Source organism: Vicia villosa, unplaced genomic scaffold (genome assembly GCF_029867415.1).
Source record: "Vicia villosa cultivar HV-30 ecotype Madison, WI unplaced genomic scaffold, Vvil1.0 ctg.000780F_1_1, whole genome shotgun sequence".
Classification (NCBI taxonomy): Eukaryota; Viridiplantae; Streptophyta; class Magnoliopsida; order Fabales; family Fabaceae; genus Vicia; species Vicia villosa.
The window spans coordinates 673,831-693,745 of NW_026705349.1; the positions used below are offsets into that span (position 1 = coordinate 673,831).

General features: G+C 37.2%; 2 protein-coding genes across 2 annotated transcripts; both read right to left on the reverse strand.

The window, feature by feature from the left end:
* Window positions 1-1,673: 1,673 nt before the first annotated feature.
* LOC131631166 (uncharacterized) lies at window positions 1,674-7,142 on the reverse strand. The gene has a single exon (XM_058901939.1). The coding sequence runs from the start codon at window positions 7,140-7,142 to the stop codon at window positions 1,674-1,676; it is 5,469 nt and encodes a 1,822-aa protein (XP_058757922.1).
* Window positions 7,143-16,271: 9,129 nt separating this feature from the next.
* Window positions 16,272-18,731, reverse strand: LOC131631167 (uncharacterized). The gene is made up of 3 exons (XM_058901940.1): window positions 18,266-18,731; window positions 17,256-18,151; window positions 16,272-17,087 (listed from the first exon to the last, which is right to left on the reverse strand). Exons 1-3 carry the CDS (start codon window positions 18,729-18,731, stop codon window positions 16,272-16,274), a joined length of 2,178 nt encoding a protein of 725 aa, XP_058757923.1.
* Window positions 18,732-19,915: the final 1,184 nt, after the last annotated feature.

The following is a 19,915-nucleotide window of genomic DNA, read 5'->3' on the forward strand; positions in this document are numbered from 1 at the left end:
AAGGGAATATCTTCCTCTAGTCGAGGTGTGAGAGCTTCATACGTGTGAGAATTAGTGTGATCCCATGTGTATGATTCGTGTGATGCAAAGCTGAATACAAAGTCATCAAAACGCAACCAAAACCTTACTATTTCTAGCCATTTTTTTATTCTAAATCATCACTTAACATCATCGGGTGCAAACCATGTGCACATTTTGGTTTAATTTGGAGAATTGATGTATTTGCAATTTTGGCTCATGAGCAAAAATCAGTTCCAAGGGGTCAACTTGAGGAAAAAATCTTCACACTTGATATTATTTTATATGTCCTATTGATATTGTTGTATTAAACTTGTAATGAATTTTTAAAATATTTATTTTATTAAGTTGTGAACATATAATTATAGGAATATCAAGATTAGTTCACTACTAGAGAAAGAGTCCTTGTCTTTGGCGCCTAATCTTCAAGGTGTGTATCTATGAAATTTAATTTTATATTATTAATTTATTGAATAAACAGTTCGACCATAAGTTTAATCAGTTGAACCAATTAAATGTTAATCCGAATATTTCATCGATTCAATCTCATTCTGATTTTCAAATTTCCTTTGTTTTAATTTGCTTTAATGATAGTCAAAACTCTTCACTAATAAATCTTTTTTTTTGTCTTTTAGCTCCCACTTAAAATATATATTATAATAATCAAATTTTCTAAATCCTTAAAATAGAATATTATCAAATATTTTAGGTCGTCTTTAGACACTCTATACCCAACAAAAATATTAGGTAGATTTCTCCTGAAGTTGAGTCCACACCCAAATTAAAAAGAAAAAAAAAATGTGTGTTTGCCCACGTGAATGTGTGTATATAAGAGAAATTAATATCTAATTGCACTTAACAATTGGTGATTGAAACGTCCAACATTAAATGATGTGAAAAGACACTAACCGCATAGTGTGCGAAAAGAAAAGAGCAACGCTGACCAATACTAGTCGTTTTTGTTTTGCCTTGTTTGAAAATAATATATTCACATCGGTGGAAATATCCTCCTTAGGTTAGATTTTGTGTGATTTTTGGACTTGGATCCTCTTCTCTCTTTTTTCTCTTCATTTCTCTTCATTTTTTCTATCTCTCTTAATCTCACTCTCTCTCTTTATTATAAAATTATTTTTGTTTTAGAGAAAGAGTAAAATTAAGAAAGAGATAGAGAGGATGGAGAGAAATGAAGAGAAAAAGGGGAGGAGAGGATCCAAAATCGTGATTTTTAATAAAATAAATAAACTTCAATTTCAAGATAGTTTTTAGTCATCTTCATTAAACATTGTGAGTATTGTTTTGTCTTTTTAGTCATATTCATTAAACATTGTGAGTATAGTTTTTAGTCATCTCCATGAAAATAGTTATACAAAATTTCTGGGTACACAACATTCTTCTTCGATTGTATCCTCCTAATGTTTCAGTTAAATTCTTAATTGAAGAAGGTTTTGTCGAAAATTATGATAGAAATGTGTAGGAACCCTAGATCTAAGAATGCATAAAAAGACAATAAAATAAAACAACTTTTCTTCTTAACTCATAAATGAAGCAACATACAATTATATATAGTAGGGTTTTACTACTAAAAAGGCCATGGGCCAAACAGCTTAATTTTCTTAATAAAACTAATAAAGTAAAATAGTTCTACTTGCACCTCCTTAGCCCAATACGAAATCTCTTAGTAAAACTGATTGTTTCTTAATTCTAATGGGCCTTGATGGCTGCATAACATTACTCCGGGTCCCACAAAAAACCTTGTCCTCAAGGTTCACAGGTCTTGGGTCAGAACGAGGAAGTTCGGTCTGTGGGCTAGCGCTGGCATTTGGACGGTAAGAGGGTGGGCCGAAAGTTTTAGGTGGCCCAGAAAGCTTCATTGGGTTTATGGACAGAGTAGGTGGGGAAATCTTTGAAAGATGAGGTAAAATCTGAATGGATGAATCTGATTGGATAGGAGGAGATAAGTTTCTGTCTGGGGCAGTGTGCTGGTGTTGGGAGCCGTTACTTAGTGTTCCACAGCTGGCTGTTGGGAAAACGCGTTGGACTTTATTGCTGGCAGATAGGGGAACGTTGGATGCTTGAGGGGTAGGATGGTCAAGGCACTTAAGTGTACTTGGTAACATAACACTAGGGTTAAGTACATTCCCACTTGCATTTGTAACAGATAACACGTTTTGTTTTCTCTGAACACTTCCTTCCTCTCTCTCTGCGCCATCTACATACTTTCCTCCTCTTTTCAAACTTTTTCTGTTCAAATTTGCTTGTGAACGCAACTCTTGAGCAATATGTTCCATGGTCTCCACAGAAGAAATAGGTAACTGTTTTTCGTTTTCGAGCTCTGTGAGAAGTTGATTCTTGTTTCTGAATAGCTTTTGACGCCTTGGGTTTTGTTTTTGTAGGGTGTCGGTTACATGCAAAGGTTCCTCAGTAGGAGAAAACGCCACCAAATCGGAACGAGGAAGGGGGTGAAAATCGGAGGCCGGATCCACACCGTGGTAAGGTTTTAACAAGGCGACGTGCACCACTGGATGAATGCGAGATGACGATGGGAGATCTAGCAAATAGTCCACCGTTCCGACTTGTTTGATGACCTTGTACGGACCGAAATATCTTTTAGCCAGTTTCTGTGATTCGCGACGTACCACTGTAGATTGACGGTACGGTTTGAGCTTCAGCAGAACCATGTCACCTTCCTGAAAGGTAAAAGATCTTCGTTTGGTATTCGCTTGTTTTTCCATTATGATTCGACTGCGCTTCAGATGCGATTTTAACTCAGTGAGAATGTTTTGTTGCTGTTGCAAGGTTTGCTGCAGGGTGTCGTCCTGGGCTGAACCGGTAACATAGTGCAAAAGGGAGGGCGGTTCTCTTCCATACAAAGCCTTGAATGGGGACATCTGGATAGCTGTGTGAAACGACGTGTTGTACCAATACTCCGCCAGATGCAAGAAGCTGTGCCATTTTCGTGGGTGGTCACCAGCCAAACACCTTAGGTAAGTTTCTAATGAACGATTTACCACCTCTGTCTGTCCGTCAGTCTCAGGATGATATGATGTGCTGTATTTCAGGTGTGTGCCCTGAAGTTTGAAGAACTGCTTCCAGAACTTACTTAGAAACAACGGATCTCTGTCCGAAACAATAGATCGGGGAATACCATGAAGGCGAAATATCTCGACTGTAAAACGAGCGGCCAGATCTTGTGCGGTAAAGTGTGAAGGCAGTGGAATGAAGTGGACAAACTTACTCAACCTATCACAAAGAACCCAAACTACGGTGTGGCCATATGAATTGGGTAAGTTAGTGATAAAATCCATTGTGATATCTTCCCATACTCTCTCTGGTACTGGTAATGGTTGTAGAAGGCCCTTTTTCTTTTGAGTGTCATATTTGTTGTGTTGACAATTAGGACAATGTTTAACCATATTTTTAACTGCAAGGTAAACCCCTGGCCAACAAAAGGAAGAGCGGAGGCGGGCCAAGGTAGCCTTAACTCCTGAATGTCCCCCTTCAGGTGTCTTATGGTACTCTGACAAGATTTGCTGTCGAAGGTGCTCCAATTCAGGTATGTAGATTCTGTTCTTGTAATACAGCAACCCTTGTGATACTGAGTAATCTGTGGTGGTCTGATTAGCTCTTTGTAAAAGATTCTGACCCACTGCGTCTGTTTGGTAAAACTTTTTCAAGGTTTTGAAGAGATCTGGCATCGGAGAGGAGAAGGCTAGCAAGACAGGCGCATCTTTTTCAAACTTCCGGCTTAAAGCATCTGCAACCACATTGGACTCCCCAGGTTTGTAAAAAATCTCAAAATCAAAGCCCTGTAACTTAGCTGTCCACCGTTGTTGTTCTGGTGTTTGGATCCGTTGCAATAATAGGTCTCGTAAACTCTTTTGATTAGTATATATGTGAAACTTGTGGCCTATGAGATACTGACGCCATTTTTTTACAGCTTCGGTGATGGCAAATATTTCACGCACATAGACAGACGCAGCTTGCATACGCGGACACATTTTTTTACTGAAAAATGCAATTGGGTGACCTTCTTGGGACAACACTGCACCAATAGCAACTCCGGAAGCATCAGTGTCGATAGCGAAATGCTTTGTAAAATTAGGTAGAACCAAGACCGGCATGTCGGTCATTCTGTTTTTGAGATTTGTAAAGGCTGTACTGGCCTCTGTACTCCACTTGAAATTATTGGAACGTAACAAATCGGTGAGGGGAGCGGCGAGTGTGACGTAGTTATGAACAAAACGACGATAAAATCCGGTGAGGCCCAAAAATCCACGGAGTGCCGAGAGAGATCGTGGCAGCGGCCAATCTAGAATAGCTTTTACTTTCTCTGCATCAGGTGCAACACCACCTGCTGAAATTACATGACCTAAAAAATCTATCTGTTTAGCTGCAAACACACACTTAGATAACTTTAAGAAAAAACAGTTATCTTTCATCAACTGAAAAACCACCTGCAAATGTTTTATATGATCACTAAAACTAGTACTGTAAATTAAAATGTCATCAAAGAAAACTAGAACAAAACGGCGTAAATAGGGACGCAACAAATCGTTCATTGCTGACTGGAAAGTAGAAGGGGCGTTAGTTAACCCAAAGGGCATAACTAGGAATTCATAATGCCCGTCAAAAGTTCGAAAAGCTGTTTTATATGTATCTTTCGATGCAACTCTGATCTGATGGTAACCTGAACACAAATCTATCTTAGTGAAGATGGTAGCTGATCCTAGCTCATCTAATAGCTCATCAATAGTTGGTATAGGGAATCTGTCTTTAATTGTCACAGCATTTAGAGCACGGTAATCCACACAAAATCTCCATGTCCCATCTTTTTTTTTAACAAGTAGGACGGGTGAGGAGAAAGGGCTAGTACTAGGGATAATGGTTCCATCCTCTAGCATTTGATGGATCAAGTTTGTCATGGCATCTTTTTTTGAATGGGGATAACGGTATGGTTTAACATTTATAGGAGCTGTATTTGGCAAAAGGTTAATGTGGTGGTCATGATTTCGAATGGGTGGTAATGTTGTTGGTGTTTGGAAAATGTCTTGAAAAGTGGTTAAGAGCTGGGTAATTTGGTGAGGTAATGTGGGCTGGTCTTGGATAATATGGGTAGATTGTTGTGTGGTAGAGGGGGAAGGGATTGGTTCCATAAGTAAAAGGTGAAAGGAAGCAATGGAATCGGTGTGGATAAGTTGTTTGATTTGGTTAAAAGTGGAAGGAGTTGGAGATGATTTAGTGTCTCCGGTCAAAGTGATTGATTCGGTGTGATGTTGAAAGGTAATGGAGGGAATAGAAAAGTCAGCTTGAATGGGTCCTAAGGTTCGAAGCCAAGCCATGCCCAATACAATGTCAGCCCCTTCGATAGGTAATAAGTAAAAGGGGAGGTGAAAAGGTTTGTTTTGTAACACTATCTCCACATTATTGCATATACCTTCACATTGTAAGTGACTACCATTACCCACCATGACTGAAAATTGATTGATAGGAGTAGTTTTGAGACTTAGGTGATGAGCAATTCGTGGCTGTATGATGTTATGTGTACTGCCCGTGTCTACCAAAACCATAACTGGTAGGCCAGAAATAGATCCTTTGAATTTGAGCGTTTGGGGTGAAAATTGGCCGGTGACAGCCTGGGGAGAAAGTTGGAAATATGTGTCACTTAGTTCCTCTTCATTCACACAATCAGTTTGTTCTTCTAATTCCGTCAAGTCACCACTAAATTCATCATCAGCCACAAGTAAGTAAAATCTGCTGGTGGTACATTTGTGTCCTGTAAAGAACTTCTCATCACAATTAAAACAAAGGCCTTGGGCTCTACGCTCTTGAAGTTGGGCTTGGGTTAATTTTCGAATTGGAATTTTTGGTTGTTGGGTAGTGATTGGTTGCTGTGTGGAAGGGTTAGGTTTAATGACAGAAACTTGTGTTTTGGAATTGAATGGGGTAGAATTTGTGGTGCTGGGTTTCTGGTATGGGGTGGAAAAAGGTTTAACAAATTTGGGTTTAATGTGAATTTTAGACTCAATTAACTTAGCAAGACCAATGGCTTGAGAGATTGAGGTAGGCTTGTGGATGGCTAATTCATTCTGAATGTCTTGCTGTAGCCCAGAAATAAAACAATTTAAAATAGCATCTGCTGGCAGTCCCACAACTTTGTTACCAAGTTGTTCAAACCGAGTTTGGTATTCCATCACGGAGCCACTTTGTTTCAATTTAAATAATTCTGCTTGATGGTTCTCGAACGTAGAAGGACCAAACCTCAATTCTAAAGCTCTTGTAAAAGAAACCCAATCAGTCAACAAGCGGTTTTGATACATCCATTTAAACCACCCTAAGGCATCACCCTTCATATAGAAAGAAGTGAGGGATAAACGATTTTCTGGTGGGAGATTATAAAATCCAAAAAATTGTTCAGCTTGGAATAGCCATTCCAATGGGTTAGACCCATCAAACAAGGGTAACTCTAATTTAGGAGATCTCATAGGTGGTAAGGGGGGTATGTTATGGTGGGGAATTTGAAATGGGTCGGGTGGGGGAAACGGGTTTGGAATAAAAACAGTTTGGGGGGGTGTGTAAGGAGGGTAGGGAGGGTAATGGGGTGGTGGGGGCGGTGGTGCTGTTAGCACGGTTGAAATTGGAGTTGTTTGTGCGACGGTTGTGTGGGGCGGGTTGGTGGTTAGGATTGTGGGAGTGTATACGGCAGCTTGGCTGGCTGTGTGCTGGGGAGTGGCGGATGAACGTACAGGGGTATGAGATGGGGTAAAAACGTGAGTGAAAGGTGGAGAGCCAAAAGATATAGTAGAAGAGATTACCTCGGGACCCGCGGAACTAGCTGGCTGTGCAGTAGCAGCAGCTGCAAGTGGTGGTTGTTGTGGTTGTAATGAAATCTTTTGAAGGGCAGCCATGAGAGATTCAAACCTAGAATCTTCCACACCTTTTTCATTATCAAGCCTTGAATGTAGTTCACCCACTCTTTGTTCCAAAGCTGCAGAAAATTGAGCAAACCTTACATCCATTTGCTCTTGAGTTTCAGCCATAGCATTATTGAGGTGGAGGGTGGAAATTTGAATAGCTTCCTCTAAAATTTCTTTAGAAGAAGGGTTTGTAGGTTTAGATGGAGCCATGGGAGGGTTGAGAAGGATCAATGAGAGCACCAATGATAGAAATGTGTAGGAACCCTAGATCTAAGAATGCATAAAAAGACAATAAAATAAAACAACTTTTCTTCTTAACTCATAAATGAAGCAACATACAATTATATATAGTAGGGTTTTACTACTAAAAAGGCCATGGGCCAAACAGCTTAATTTTCTTAATAAAACTAATAAAGTAAAATAGTTCTACTTGCACCTCCTTAGCCCAATACGAAATCTCTTAGTAAAACTGATTGTTTCTTAATTCTAATGGGCCTTGATGGCTGCATAACAAATTAATTCCTAATATCACAAATCAATTAATACCTTATGACTAAAACAATTAGATGTTGAACAATAAGGTTAGGACGAGTTATAAAGATTAGGGCTAGTAATCCATCAAAACTTGTGATAGATCAAAACACTCGTCATGAAAGCACTAAGAATAAACTACATTGATTAATATTAAAAAAAACTGCATAAATTAGTACAAAGAAAACTATAAGATTCCAACTTCTCAAAATAAATTCATTTTCAAAGAATTAATCTAAGTTTACTATAAGATTCCAACTTCTCAAAATAAATTCATTTTCAAAGAATTAATCTAAGTAAACTTAACTATTGATATTTTAAAAATCGGACCGGAGGATGGATAGGTAAAACATGCGGGTCAAGATTTAATTAATTCAACCGATTAAATCATAGTAAAACTGCATATTAAATTTAAACTAAAAAAGTTAAATGAATATATTTTTAAACATTTTTTTCTTTTCACACTTTAGTTCCCAGAGAAATGAGACCCTAGTAAACATCTTAATAAAATAAATTTATGAAATAAAATTCCCAAACAAATATAATATTACTAAACAAGATTAAAAAAAGAAGAAGAGTGTCCAATAACAAATAAAAAAATTAATTAAGGACTATTATTTTTATAATTGTCCTAATTTGTAACTCAAAGCTAGAGGTTCTCCGTCAAGCATAAATTTTTTCTCATCTCTTTCAAGATCTCATGTCCCTGATCACTATATTATTTTTTTCTCTTTTTATTTGCATTTATATTGTCTCATGTCTTCTAATTTTATTCTTTATCTTCCATTTATACAATTTTAAATTTTTTCAATAATTAATTTTTTAATCTAAAAAAAAAACAAGGAAAGTAAATGATAGGAAGCTATCCTACCAAAACTATCAATTTAGGGTTCAAAAATAAAAAGAGAAAGACATTAAAATAAACTAAGGAAATAGAGATAAAAATAACTTTGATTTCATTGATAATTTTTCCATCTCTCAATGAGTACATATATAGTAGTAGTGGATAGTAACTAAAGGCCCAATGTCTAAAAAATCAACAAAACAATATCCAAGATAAGCCCACTATAATATATTCCTCTTTTAACTTAATTATTTTAAATTGTCTAAAACTAATTTCATACTCTATCATTATCGCCCGGTTCACATTGAACCTTGTCCTCAAGGTTCTAAAATGAAGGACTTTTTAAAGCATAATCTATTTACCAACTTTAAAATAATATGGGAGTCATGCTAATTGAAAATAGGCCAACTTATGGAAAGGAAAAGGGATAGTGGTTTTTAAAGAAATAACATGCTGTTTTGAAAAAAACACCATGCAATGTCACAGTACTCATGTCTATCCTAAAATTACCAAAGCCAAAATATGATAATTCCATCCGTGTTACTGTTAAACTCTGAGACTGCAAGCCACAAACTGCATTCCATGAATCAAGCTGCCAAAGCCATACCTCTGCCACAATACTAGATCGGTCCTTACATGAAAAAACAACAAACTCACCTTGATGTTCACAGCATAAAGAAAATAACTCATATCCATGACCATAGAATTTATGTGATTCAAGCCATAGTGTGTGCCACGCCAGTTGATTTTCAAATGGAGGTTTAGTAAACACAGTTGTAACTGCGCCGGACATCGTTTCAAAGTTGTCGAGACTATCAATCCCATTTTTATCAAGGGTTTCAGGTACAGCTTGAACATAAATAAATTTTTGTGATAGCCCAAGAGCTGACATATTTGTACCCAAAATCAGAATGTTTGTCATGTCATTATGAGAATAACAAGACTTATCCAAAATGGCATTACTTAATGTTTTCAAACATGATAACAGGGCTTCGAAGACTCTAGCAACTTTCTCATCAGCTCCACCGACAAAACGATGATTCCTCTTACTATGGACAATTGTCATACAATTTATATCATGACCATGAACCTGAGGGCGGGAAATCTCGTACCAAAGTTCTCCATATTTTTGAGGAGCCTCCACTTTCCACAGAGCATAAATTCTAGTTGTCTGGTCATGGCTAGCAGATATAATATAATCACCGAATCTACCCCATGCTACATCAGTCACCGATGCAAAATGAACAGAGGGAATCACCAAACTCTTTTGTAATGATTCACCCGAGGCTGAAACTGAAGTCGAACCCGAAGTCAAACCAGAACCTAAATTACTCACACCACCATCAAAAACATAAATCAAATCTACACTTTCCTGCTTCCCAACATAAAGAAGACCAAGGCCAAGCGGTAGTAGTCGTGTAAGGGGATCGCCCAACTCTAACTCACTACGGTCCATCAACGTAAATAATATTGCTCGAGCAACTTCCTCATTGCAAGAACCCACGTAGATCAAGCCTAATGTGATTTTCGTGAAAGCAATCACATCGAGTGAAGCTTTATGATCACTCAGAATAGGTGCCAACTTGTATCGTAATTGCTCATTCTGGGAACCTGCAAATGCAATTCCTAATCCCATAATTGCACCAGTTCTGTTTGAACTATCTTCTTTATCTATATAATCACCAAGGAGTGCCATTGCAGGATCACAGTCATTCTTAATACTACAATTGACCATTCCTACTCCCAGTAATGCACCAGAAATGACGTGGTTATCATTACTCTGGAAGTATTTGGCAAGTCGTGCAATTCAGAGTCAAAATCCTAGAGTAAAATCATACCCAGACTTGTTGCAGCTTTAGTCTTCCTATGTTCCTTGTTTTTAAAATGCCAATTTCCAAAAGAACCACTACTGGAAGAATTTGATGCAACATTCATATCCTGACCAAACCCAGCATTAATAAATGCATTAACAAAAGTAGCCACAAGGTTCTGTCTAGCTGGGTCAACACTCGCACCAGCAATTGCACGTCCATCAAGCAAATGTGCCTTGTATATATCTTCATGGGGTTTGAGAATACCTTTTAATGGTTGGGATTTATCCAAAACTGGAAAAATCACCTCATCTTCAGCATTGGTATGGTGTCTACTAATATTCAAACCTGACTCACGAAATGCAATGCCAATTCCTGTCCTATGTGAATCATCAGGATCCCATTCTGTTCCCTTCAATTTTCCGCGAACTCTCAACAAAGCTTGGTTCCAATTAGAAGCCAACACAGGCTGCCTATCTAACTGAACATTTTCCTTTCTTTCAACTTCAGTGAGGCAATCCTCAACAGACTTCGACTAACCGCCCAAATCAAACAGAAGCTCAAAACAATTGGCATCAGCTTTGACACCTTTTTCAGAACCGCGTTCAGTTTCAACACTAACCTCGGAAGTAGCGTCAATCTCAATGTCTGTTTCCTCAGTAGGATGTTGGTTCCTAGTATGTAGTATGGCTTCCGACATATGCGGTTCTGTGTCAGAATCTAGACCATGCTCATATAGGGGTATTTTATCAAACACCTTATATGCATTATTTTCTAAATCATCATAAAACAACAATACCTTCGCGTCGGTCGCATACGAGTTGAAAAAGTGTCATACCCCAAAATTTGCCCATACATTTTTTCCCATTCCAATTCAAATCAATACAGAGCTCCTAGACACATTCTCCTACACAAGGCTCTAAAACTAGGGTTTGGCTCATTCAAAGGAAAATCAGTGAATCAATGGCTCCAAGGCATCTCATATGGATCAATATATCTCACACTACCTCTATGACAAGTATCAAGGCTCAGCTCAAAGGATTGGTCACTTAATTGTTCAGAAAATCAACAGTCGACTGGGTTGACCTAAAAGTCAAGCTATGGTCAAACCACAGTTAAAACTTCTGATTTTTGGTCAACCTACTCATTATGAAATATCATTCACCATTTGATCAAGGATTGATCATGGTTCATCAAGAAAAGATCAGAAATCAACAAATGCAAAAAGTTTCTAATTTAGGGTTTTCAACTAAAAGTTAACCCAACTTTGACTGATCATATCTCTTTCATATTTTATCAAAAACTCCCCAACCAAAGCTTATTCTCAAGGAAATTTCATTCTCTACAACTTTGATGTTGGGCTCAAGGTCGAGAAATGCTTCCGCATAAAAGATATAGGCCAAAACATTACAGGTCCTTCTAGAAGATCGCAAAAAGCTGTTTTTTTGTCAGGAGCAATATCATCAAGATAAATTCTCCAAATGAAAAATATGTTCCAAAGTGGCTTATAGAGGATATCTTGGGCTTTCCAAAAAGTCATAGAACACATTCATACCATAAAAATTGAAGGAGATACGAGGCTCAGAAGTTGGTTGATTCTCAAGAAAAACACAAAACCCTAAATGCATGATTTGGTGTTTTTTGGACTAATGGGCCTAAAAGATACATTCCAAACGTGTCCATGGACCTTTTGAGTATTCCTAAACTAATTGTTTTATTTTTATAGTATTTATTTTATTTATTTGAATTTTAATTCATTTAAATATTAATAAATCATATAAATATGAAATAATTAAGTTTAAATCAAGGATTTGATTTTACAATCAAATTCATTCATCAAAATACTCATCATTTAAGGGAAAAAACGTGGTAAATAGGATTGGAAGAATTGAATCAAGATTTTATGCAAAAATAGAAAAGAATTGTATAATTTTTACCAAAATTTCTTTCTCTCCAAGAATCAAAGTATCCAAGCCCATTGTTTGACCTAAATTGCTCTATATATATACTACAACATGCTCAGCATAAGGGGACGAAATTTAGAGACCAAGAGGCTAGGGTTTCAAGTCACAAACTCACATAAAACTTGAAGTTTTGCGTTTTCCTTGAGGCAGCCAGCAAAAGCTCAGACTAATCATTCCTTCATTCTCAATTGACATCAAAAGGAAGGTAAGTATTAAAACTTGGTCCCTTGGACGTGTGAAGCCTCATTCCCATGGTATTCATGAGCATTCATTCTTTACACTTATCGTTTTACGTATGTATGCCTGTTTCTATTTGATCTAACCATTCGATCAAGTTTATAGCTTGTTTTAGAGGAGCTTTGATCCATCACATGCAAGGTTTGGAGCCATAATCTTTAAGTACCATGGTTAGGGCGTGATACGTAAATGGAGTCGTGTTCATGCCTACGATGGTTTTCAGGATAAACTAACCCCACCACTGCGTTCCCAGCATGCCAATTAGTGGATCTGGGCACAATTTATAATTGTTCCGTGCGTGTTTTTTGTTTTTTTAATAATTGCAGAAAATCGAAGGAAAAATCGCAAGAAAATCCGCAGCAAAATGCAAAGGAAAATCCGCAGGTCTGCTGGTCAGGGATGATGAATAGTCCTATGGGACCCAGCGCTTACATGTTGAATAGTATATTCAAGGCAAATATTTTTTAATCGTATCCACAGAGATTGGGTGATATTACCGCCGTTCAATAGTTACTATCGCTTTAAGTTTAAGTTGTAACAAAGATGGTTTAAGTTGAGTTTCTATTTTTCTATTCAAAAGGTAAAACAAGTAATAAAATAAGATTTGTTCAAAGATAAAAGATTGACAAGATTGGTTTTGGTTTCACTATCCCTATCTCCTATGTGACTTTAACAACTAAAGTATACTTCAATAGCAATGCAATGTTCTAGTATCCTCTCAACAATGTTTATGTCTAAACAAAGTTGTGAAAGTTAATATATTAATCTTTAGATGATCTCTCACTCTAACTATCAATACATTAAGCTTGATTGATTGATACAAATAGAAAAGTGGCAAATAAATCTATCTCTAGCATTTATTCACTACTTGATAAAATGTTGTAGAACAAGACTTGAAATATATTTCTCAATCATAAATCAAATCTAAATATGAAATATAAAACAACAACATTCATCCATTTCAATACTAAGGAAGTTCATACAAAAGTGTTAGAGGAAATACATAGTTAACAAGGATAGCTACTACCTCCAATCTTGTCAAAGTGGGATTTAGCTACTCATCACCATGGTTGACAACAAGAACAATGAAGAAGAAGCTATGAGCATCAATCTCTCACAAAGGTGCCAACTTTTCTCTCCAAAACCCTAATCTCAATGTGTGGTGTACAATATAATAGAATGCTCTATTTCCCCTTTTTATCTCCCTAAAATAACCCTTAATTCGTACTAACTTTTAATCTTCAAAAGATAAACCCTTTCTCATGACAAGTGGCAACCAAATAAAAGAACAAATTCTGCAGCGCACTGTTTGCGGGGCAAACAGGGAATCTTTTGCCACATCAGTTTCACTTCAAAATTGGACTTGTTCAGCATCAATCAGTTGGCGGGGCAAAGGATGTTTGCGGGGCAAACAGGCTTCATCAGCACTTCTTTTGCTATTCCAAGTCTTCAAGTAATTCCTCTTTGCTTCCATGAGCTTCAAACCTAATTAAAGCACTACAAAACTAACAAACATGTGAAATAACAATTCAAATGAACTAAAACTTAACAAAATTGCAAAATTATTAAATTGTACGAATAAAAGTGTGATTATTGAATGAAAAGTGGTTAAAGGGACCAAAAACAATATATGAAAATTAGTACTATTTGGTCCCTAACAACTCTCCCCAACTTACCATTTTGTTTGTCCCTAAACAAAAATTCACAAGAGTAGCAAGAGCAATGCACAAGAGAATGATGGCAAGGTAATCGAACACTCAAGTGGCTCAAAAGTATAAGTCTTTCCAAAGTACACTCACCACAATGCTAAAACAAAGCATGAGAAAGAATGATGGCAAGGTGCAAATTATTATCAAGAAATTCCAAAAGAGACATGTCAAAATTGAATCAACCTACACACACATCAAAGTAATGATGAATACAAGAGGGTTCACTTTCACTCATCCGGGAATTTAAATCAACAACAACTCAAATCATGCGTTCACCATAACAATTTCAAAAATTATGTGCAAAGTGAGAATCAAGAGGGCTTTTATAGGTTGTAATGTGGCTTGGGTTACAAAGAAAGGATTTTATTAAAGGGAAATTAAACAAAAATGCCTATCCTAAGGGAGCATTCCTATCAATTCACTTAACAACAACACTTGTTTGAATCCCCTTTTCTTTCTTTTCTTTTTCTTTTTTTTTCTCATTATTTTTCAACAACACATAACGGGAACGATTTTTTTTCTTTTTCTTGCCCCATAATTTCAAAATGTGTTGTTCTTTTCTTATTACCACAAAACTCCTAAGTACCACTTTTTCATTTGTTTTTCAATCAACTCTCCCCAACTTTAGGATTCAAACCATATTAGATACAACAATGCTCCCTACATAGACATAGGCACAAGGCAAAATTGCAACCATTGTGGTTGAAGGTTCCAATGAAACAAAAGAAATTAGGATTCATCTACCAAACATATTCAATAATTACATGAATCCTAATATAAGCTCAATAGGGTTAACTAAGAATCACTCCTCACAAGGTTAATTGATTTAACTTTTTTTGGTCAAGTGGTTTTTCTCAAATTCAAACAATGCCTCTATCACTTTCACACTTTTCACAAATAAGAATAATGCATGGTTTAGCATGATAAAAATGAATTGAAATAAATTCTGGTATCCCGCATTTAGTGTACAATGGAAAGTTTCCTCACTTGGCTAAGTTCTACATTTTGATTCAAAAATGACATGTGACTTAAGGAATTTATGCTAAGCAATTTGCACACACCATCAACTAATCATGTTAAGTCTAGAGAGCGATAAAGTGTACCTTAATTTTCCTTGATACCGATTCTCATCATTGCCACTCGAAGTGTTCACACATCAACTCTTGTCCGTTCCCATTGATTCCTCAAGCTTCCTTTGTACAAGAACAATCAAACAAAAACAACAATTTGAAAAGTTGGGTAATCACTTTCCGCCCAAACACACAATTAAACCACAATAATAAAATTGCAATTCTTAAAGATGTTCAAATGGTGAAACGAGAGCCACCATAAAGTACACAGTTAAAAATCAAAAGGTGCAACCATAACTAAATAAAATAAAACAGAATTACGACTAAAATAAAATAAAAATAAACTAAAAAAAAATTGCTACAACACCACTTAAATCCTCTTCTTCATCACCACCACCAATTGTCCCGATCACATCCTCCCTTGTGTCGTCCTCATTTCTGGTACCGCTGCCTCCTGCACCCCCCATGAAAAGTGGCCTGTCCACAGGCCAATTAATGTATGCATCATACTCCGCTTCCAAAGAATGTGGGTGAAGATAGGGTATTAGAATGGGAGATGAGTTTAGTGAGGACGAGAGCGGTAGAGTGAGAGGAGAGAAGTAAAAAAAAAAAGATAAAAAAAAAAAAATTAAATTAAAAGCTAATTTTTTTTTTTTTTGAAAGTGGAATTTTTTTTGTACTGAAGTTTTTGCGGGGCAAACACCTGTTCGCGGGGCAAACAGATGAAATTTTCTTTGCAAAATTGGCTTACTTTCTGTTTTTGGTCCGTTCGCGGGGCAAACAATGATTGCGGGGCAATCACTGATGAAAATTTCTTTTTCAAAATTGGCTTACCTGTTTGCGGGGCAAACACCTGTTTGCGGGGCAAACAGGTGAAATTTTCTTTGCAAAATTGGTTTGTTCTCTGTTTGTGCTCTGTTTGCGGGGCAAACAATGTTTGCGGGGCAAACAGACTTGAATTTTTGAAAAATGCCAATTTTTACACTTAACTTCCACTTCCTTTCAAAAATAGTTACTAAATAACTCTGAAAACAAAAATCAAAAAGCCTAATAGAATTTACTTACGACGTTGGGTTGCCTCCCAACAAGCGCTTTGTTTAACGTCGTTCGAGCTCGACGGTTCGATGGTGCACCAAGGCTTGACAAGCGAAATGACACACCATCGCGGCTTGCTTATCCATCGTGGTAGCCTTTGAGTCTTTGTTCCTTTACAGTCCAGCTTTCTTGTGTTTTAGGGTCCTCCACCACAATGGCTCCATAATTTCGCACCTCCTTCACAACAAATGGCCCCGACCACTTTGACTTTAACTTACTAGAAAACACCTTGAGTCTTGAATTGCACACAAGCACCATTTGTCCAACTTCAAAGTTTTGGTGATGAGTCTTTCCCTCATGATTTGCCTTCTCCTTGTCCTTGTGAAATTGATTCGCCACCTCAATGATTTCTCCTTTTTCATCATCGATTCGGAAGTTGTCATGTTCATCCTTAGGAGGCTTCATAGACTCAAAAAGAGTAAAAATTACCTCTTTATCTTGCACCCTCAATTTCATAATCCCATCATCGATATCAATCATCATTCGGGTGGTCTTCATGAATGGTCTTCCAAGTATTAATGGCACATCACGATCCTCCTCCATGTTGACTACCACAAAATCAACCGGGAACAAAAATTTGTCCACCTTTACCAGCATGTCTTGTACAACTCCATATGGTGAAATGATAGACTTATCGGCTAGTTGCAAAGTTATCCTGGTATGTTTCATCTCAATGTTCCCCAATCTCTTGACAATGGATAAAGGTATTAAATTGATGCTAGACCCCAAATCAACCAAACCATTACTAATGTAGTTACCTCCAATGGTGATCGGTAAAATGACTCGTCCCGGATCGGCTTCCTTTCTTGGGAGAGTTTTTTTAATAATTGCACTACAATGAGCATCAAGCACAACTGTCTCTTTATCCGTGCACTTATTTTTCTTTGTGAGCATCTTCTTCATGAATTTGGCATACTTGGGCATTTTCTCCAATGCTTCGGAAAATGGAATATTTATGTGAAGCTGTTTAAATATATCCATAAATCGAGCGTAGCGCCTTGCGTCTTCCTTCCTTGATTGCACATGCGGGTAAGGTAGATGTTGGAGAGGAATTGTGCTCACATTCTCATTTCTCTTTTTATTCCTCTTCACTTTTTTGTCATTTTTCTCTCTTTCTTCTTTTTCTTCTTGCTCTTTTTCCACTATTTCTTCCTCCACTCTCTCCTCACTCTTTTCTCCCTCATTTTCAACTATCACTTCATCCTCTTCATCTTCAACTATTACTTCCTCCTCATCTTCCACTATAACCTCTTCATTTACACCACTATTCACCTCTTTCCCACTTCTTGTAACAATGGCTTTGCAATGCTCCTTTGGATTGGTTTGGGTGTTGGCGGAAAAATATGCTACCGGTTGTTGCTCGGACAATTGCTTTGCAAGTTGGCCCACTTGATTTTCTAAATTCTTTATGGCCGCTTCATTACTCCTTTGATTAGCCATGGATGCTTGCATGAATTGTGTAAGAGTGTCTTCCAACTTTGAGCTTCCGCCTTGAGATTGCTGACCTTGGCCTTGTGGATTTGAACTTTGATAAGGACTTTGATATTGATAGTGTTGATTGCTGAATCTTGAAGGATGGAATCCTTGGTTGTTTCTTTGGTAAGGATTGTTGTGAGGTGGATGTTGCCTTTGATACCCTTGGTTTTGATTGTTGACATAATTCACTTCTTCACCATTGGGAGGAGGACAAAACCCGGTAGGATGGTCACCTTGACAAAGTTCACAACTTGCTACTTGAGAAGTCATTTGCATGCCATGAATTTCCTTCATTTGTTGTGGAAGCTTCGACATTTGCTTAGTGAGTAACTCAACTTGTTGAGAGAGAATCTTGTTTTGAGCAAGGATGGCATCATTGGTGTTTAATTCAAGAACACCCGGCTTTCTTTGTGATGGACTCCTATCATGTTGAGTTTGGAGGTCATTGAGTGCCATACGATCAATTATCATTATTGCATCCTCTGCGCTTTTTGACATTAAAGATCCACCCGCGGTAGCATCCAAAAGTGTCTTGTGCACCGGTTGAAGCCCATTGCGGAAGATGTGAATTTGTGTGAGAGCATCAAAACTATGACCCTTGCATTTTCTAAGCATGGATTTGAATCTTTCCCACGCTTCATTAAGAGATTCGTTGCTTCCTTGGTTGAACACCGCGATTGCCGTTTTGGCCTCCATGAATCGGGATTGAGGAAAATATCGTTCTAAAAACTTTTCTTCCAATAGATTCCAATCCGTCATCACATTTGGTAATTGATCAAGATACCATTCTTTAGCTTTCCCAATTAATGAATGTGGAAATAGCCTCTTGAACAATGATTCTTCATTCGCTGCATCAACCCCTGTTGAACCCGCAATCTCGTAAAATTTGGTGAGATGTGCGAAAGGATCCTCATGATCCATTCCGGTGAATGGATTTGCATAAACAAGTTGGAGGATTCCGGTCTTCATCTCTGTATTTGCTCCACCTTGAGCATTGCGTGCAAATTGGGCGGTGCGTCTTGGACTATTGGCGGACAATTCGGTTGGAACAACACCCGCCATGTCTCCTTCAAAAGTGTCTACAACTACCTCTTCAATTTGATTGTTAGAAGAAGTAGATGCCTCTTCTCTTTGTCGCTTCTCTTGGGCTAACTTCCTTCTTCTTCGTGTCTTGCTATTGAGCTTTCGGAGTGTTCTTTCAATTTCGGGATCGAAATGAAATTGCTCTTCGGTAGCTTTTTCTCGCATACACAAGGATCTACAAAACTAGTAAACCAAGTGAAACGCAGAAGAATTAAGAATAAAGTAACAAACTTAAAACAATGAACTATTGCAATGCTTGCAATATCAAACGCCAATCCCCGGCAACGGCGCCAATTTGTTGAATAGTATATTCAAGGCAAATATTTTTTAATCGTATCCACAGAGATTGGGTGATATTACCGCCGTTCAATAGTTACTATCGCTTTAAGTTTAAGTTGTAACAAAGATGGTTTAAGTTGAGTTTCTATTTTTCTATTCAAAAGGTAAAACAAGTAATAAAATAAGATTTGTTCAAAGATAAAAGATTGACAAGATTGGTTTTGGTTTCACTATCCCTATCTCCTATGTGACTTTAACAACTAAAGTATACTTCAATAGCAATGCAATGTTCTAGTATCCTCTCAACAATGTTTATGTCTAAACAAAGTTGTGAAAGTTAATATATTAATCTTTAGATGATCTCTCACTCTAACTATCAATACATTAAGCTTGGTTGATTGATACAAATAGAAAAGTGGCAAATAAATCTATCTCTAGCATTTATTCACTACTTGATAAAATGTTGTAGAACAAGACTTGAAATATATTTCTCAATCATAAATCAAATCTAAATATGAAATATAAAACAACAACATTCATCCATTTCAATACTAAGGAAGTTCATACAAAAGTGTTAGAGGAAATACATAGTTAACAAGGATAGCTACTACCTCCAATCTTGTCAAAGTGGGATTTAGCTACTCATCACCATGGTTGACAACAAGAACAATGAAGAAGAAGCTATGAGCATCAATCTCTCACAAAGGTGCCAACTTTTCTCTCCAAAACCCTAATCTCAATGTGTGGTGTACAATATAATAGAATGCTCTATTTCCCCTTTTTATCTCCCTAAAATAACCCTTAATTCGTACTAACTTTTAATCTTCAAAAGATAAACCCTTTCTCATGACAAGTGGCAACCAAATAAAAGAACAAATTCTGCA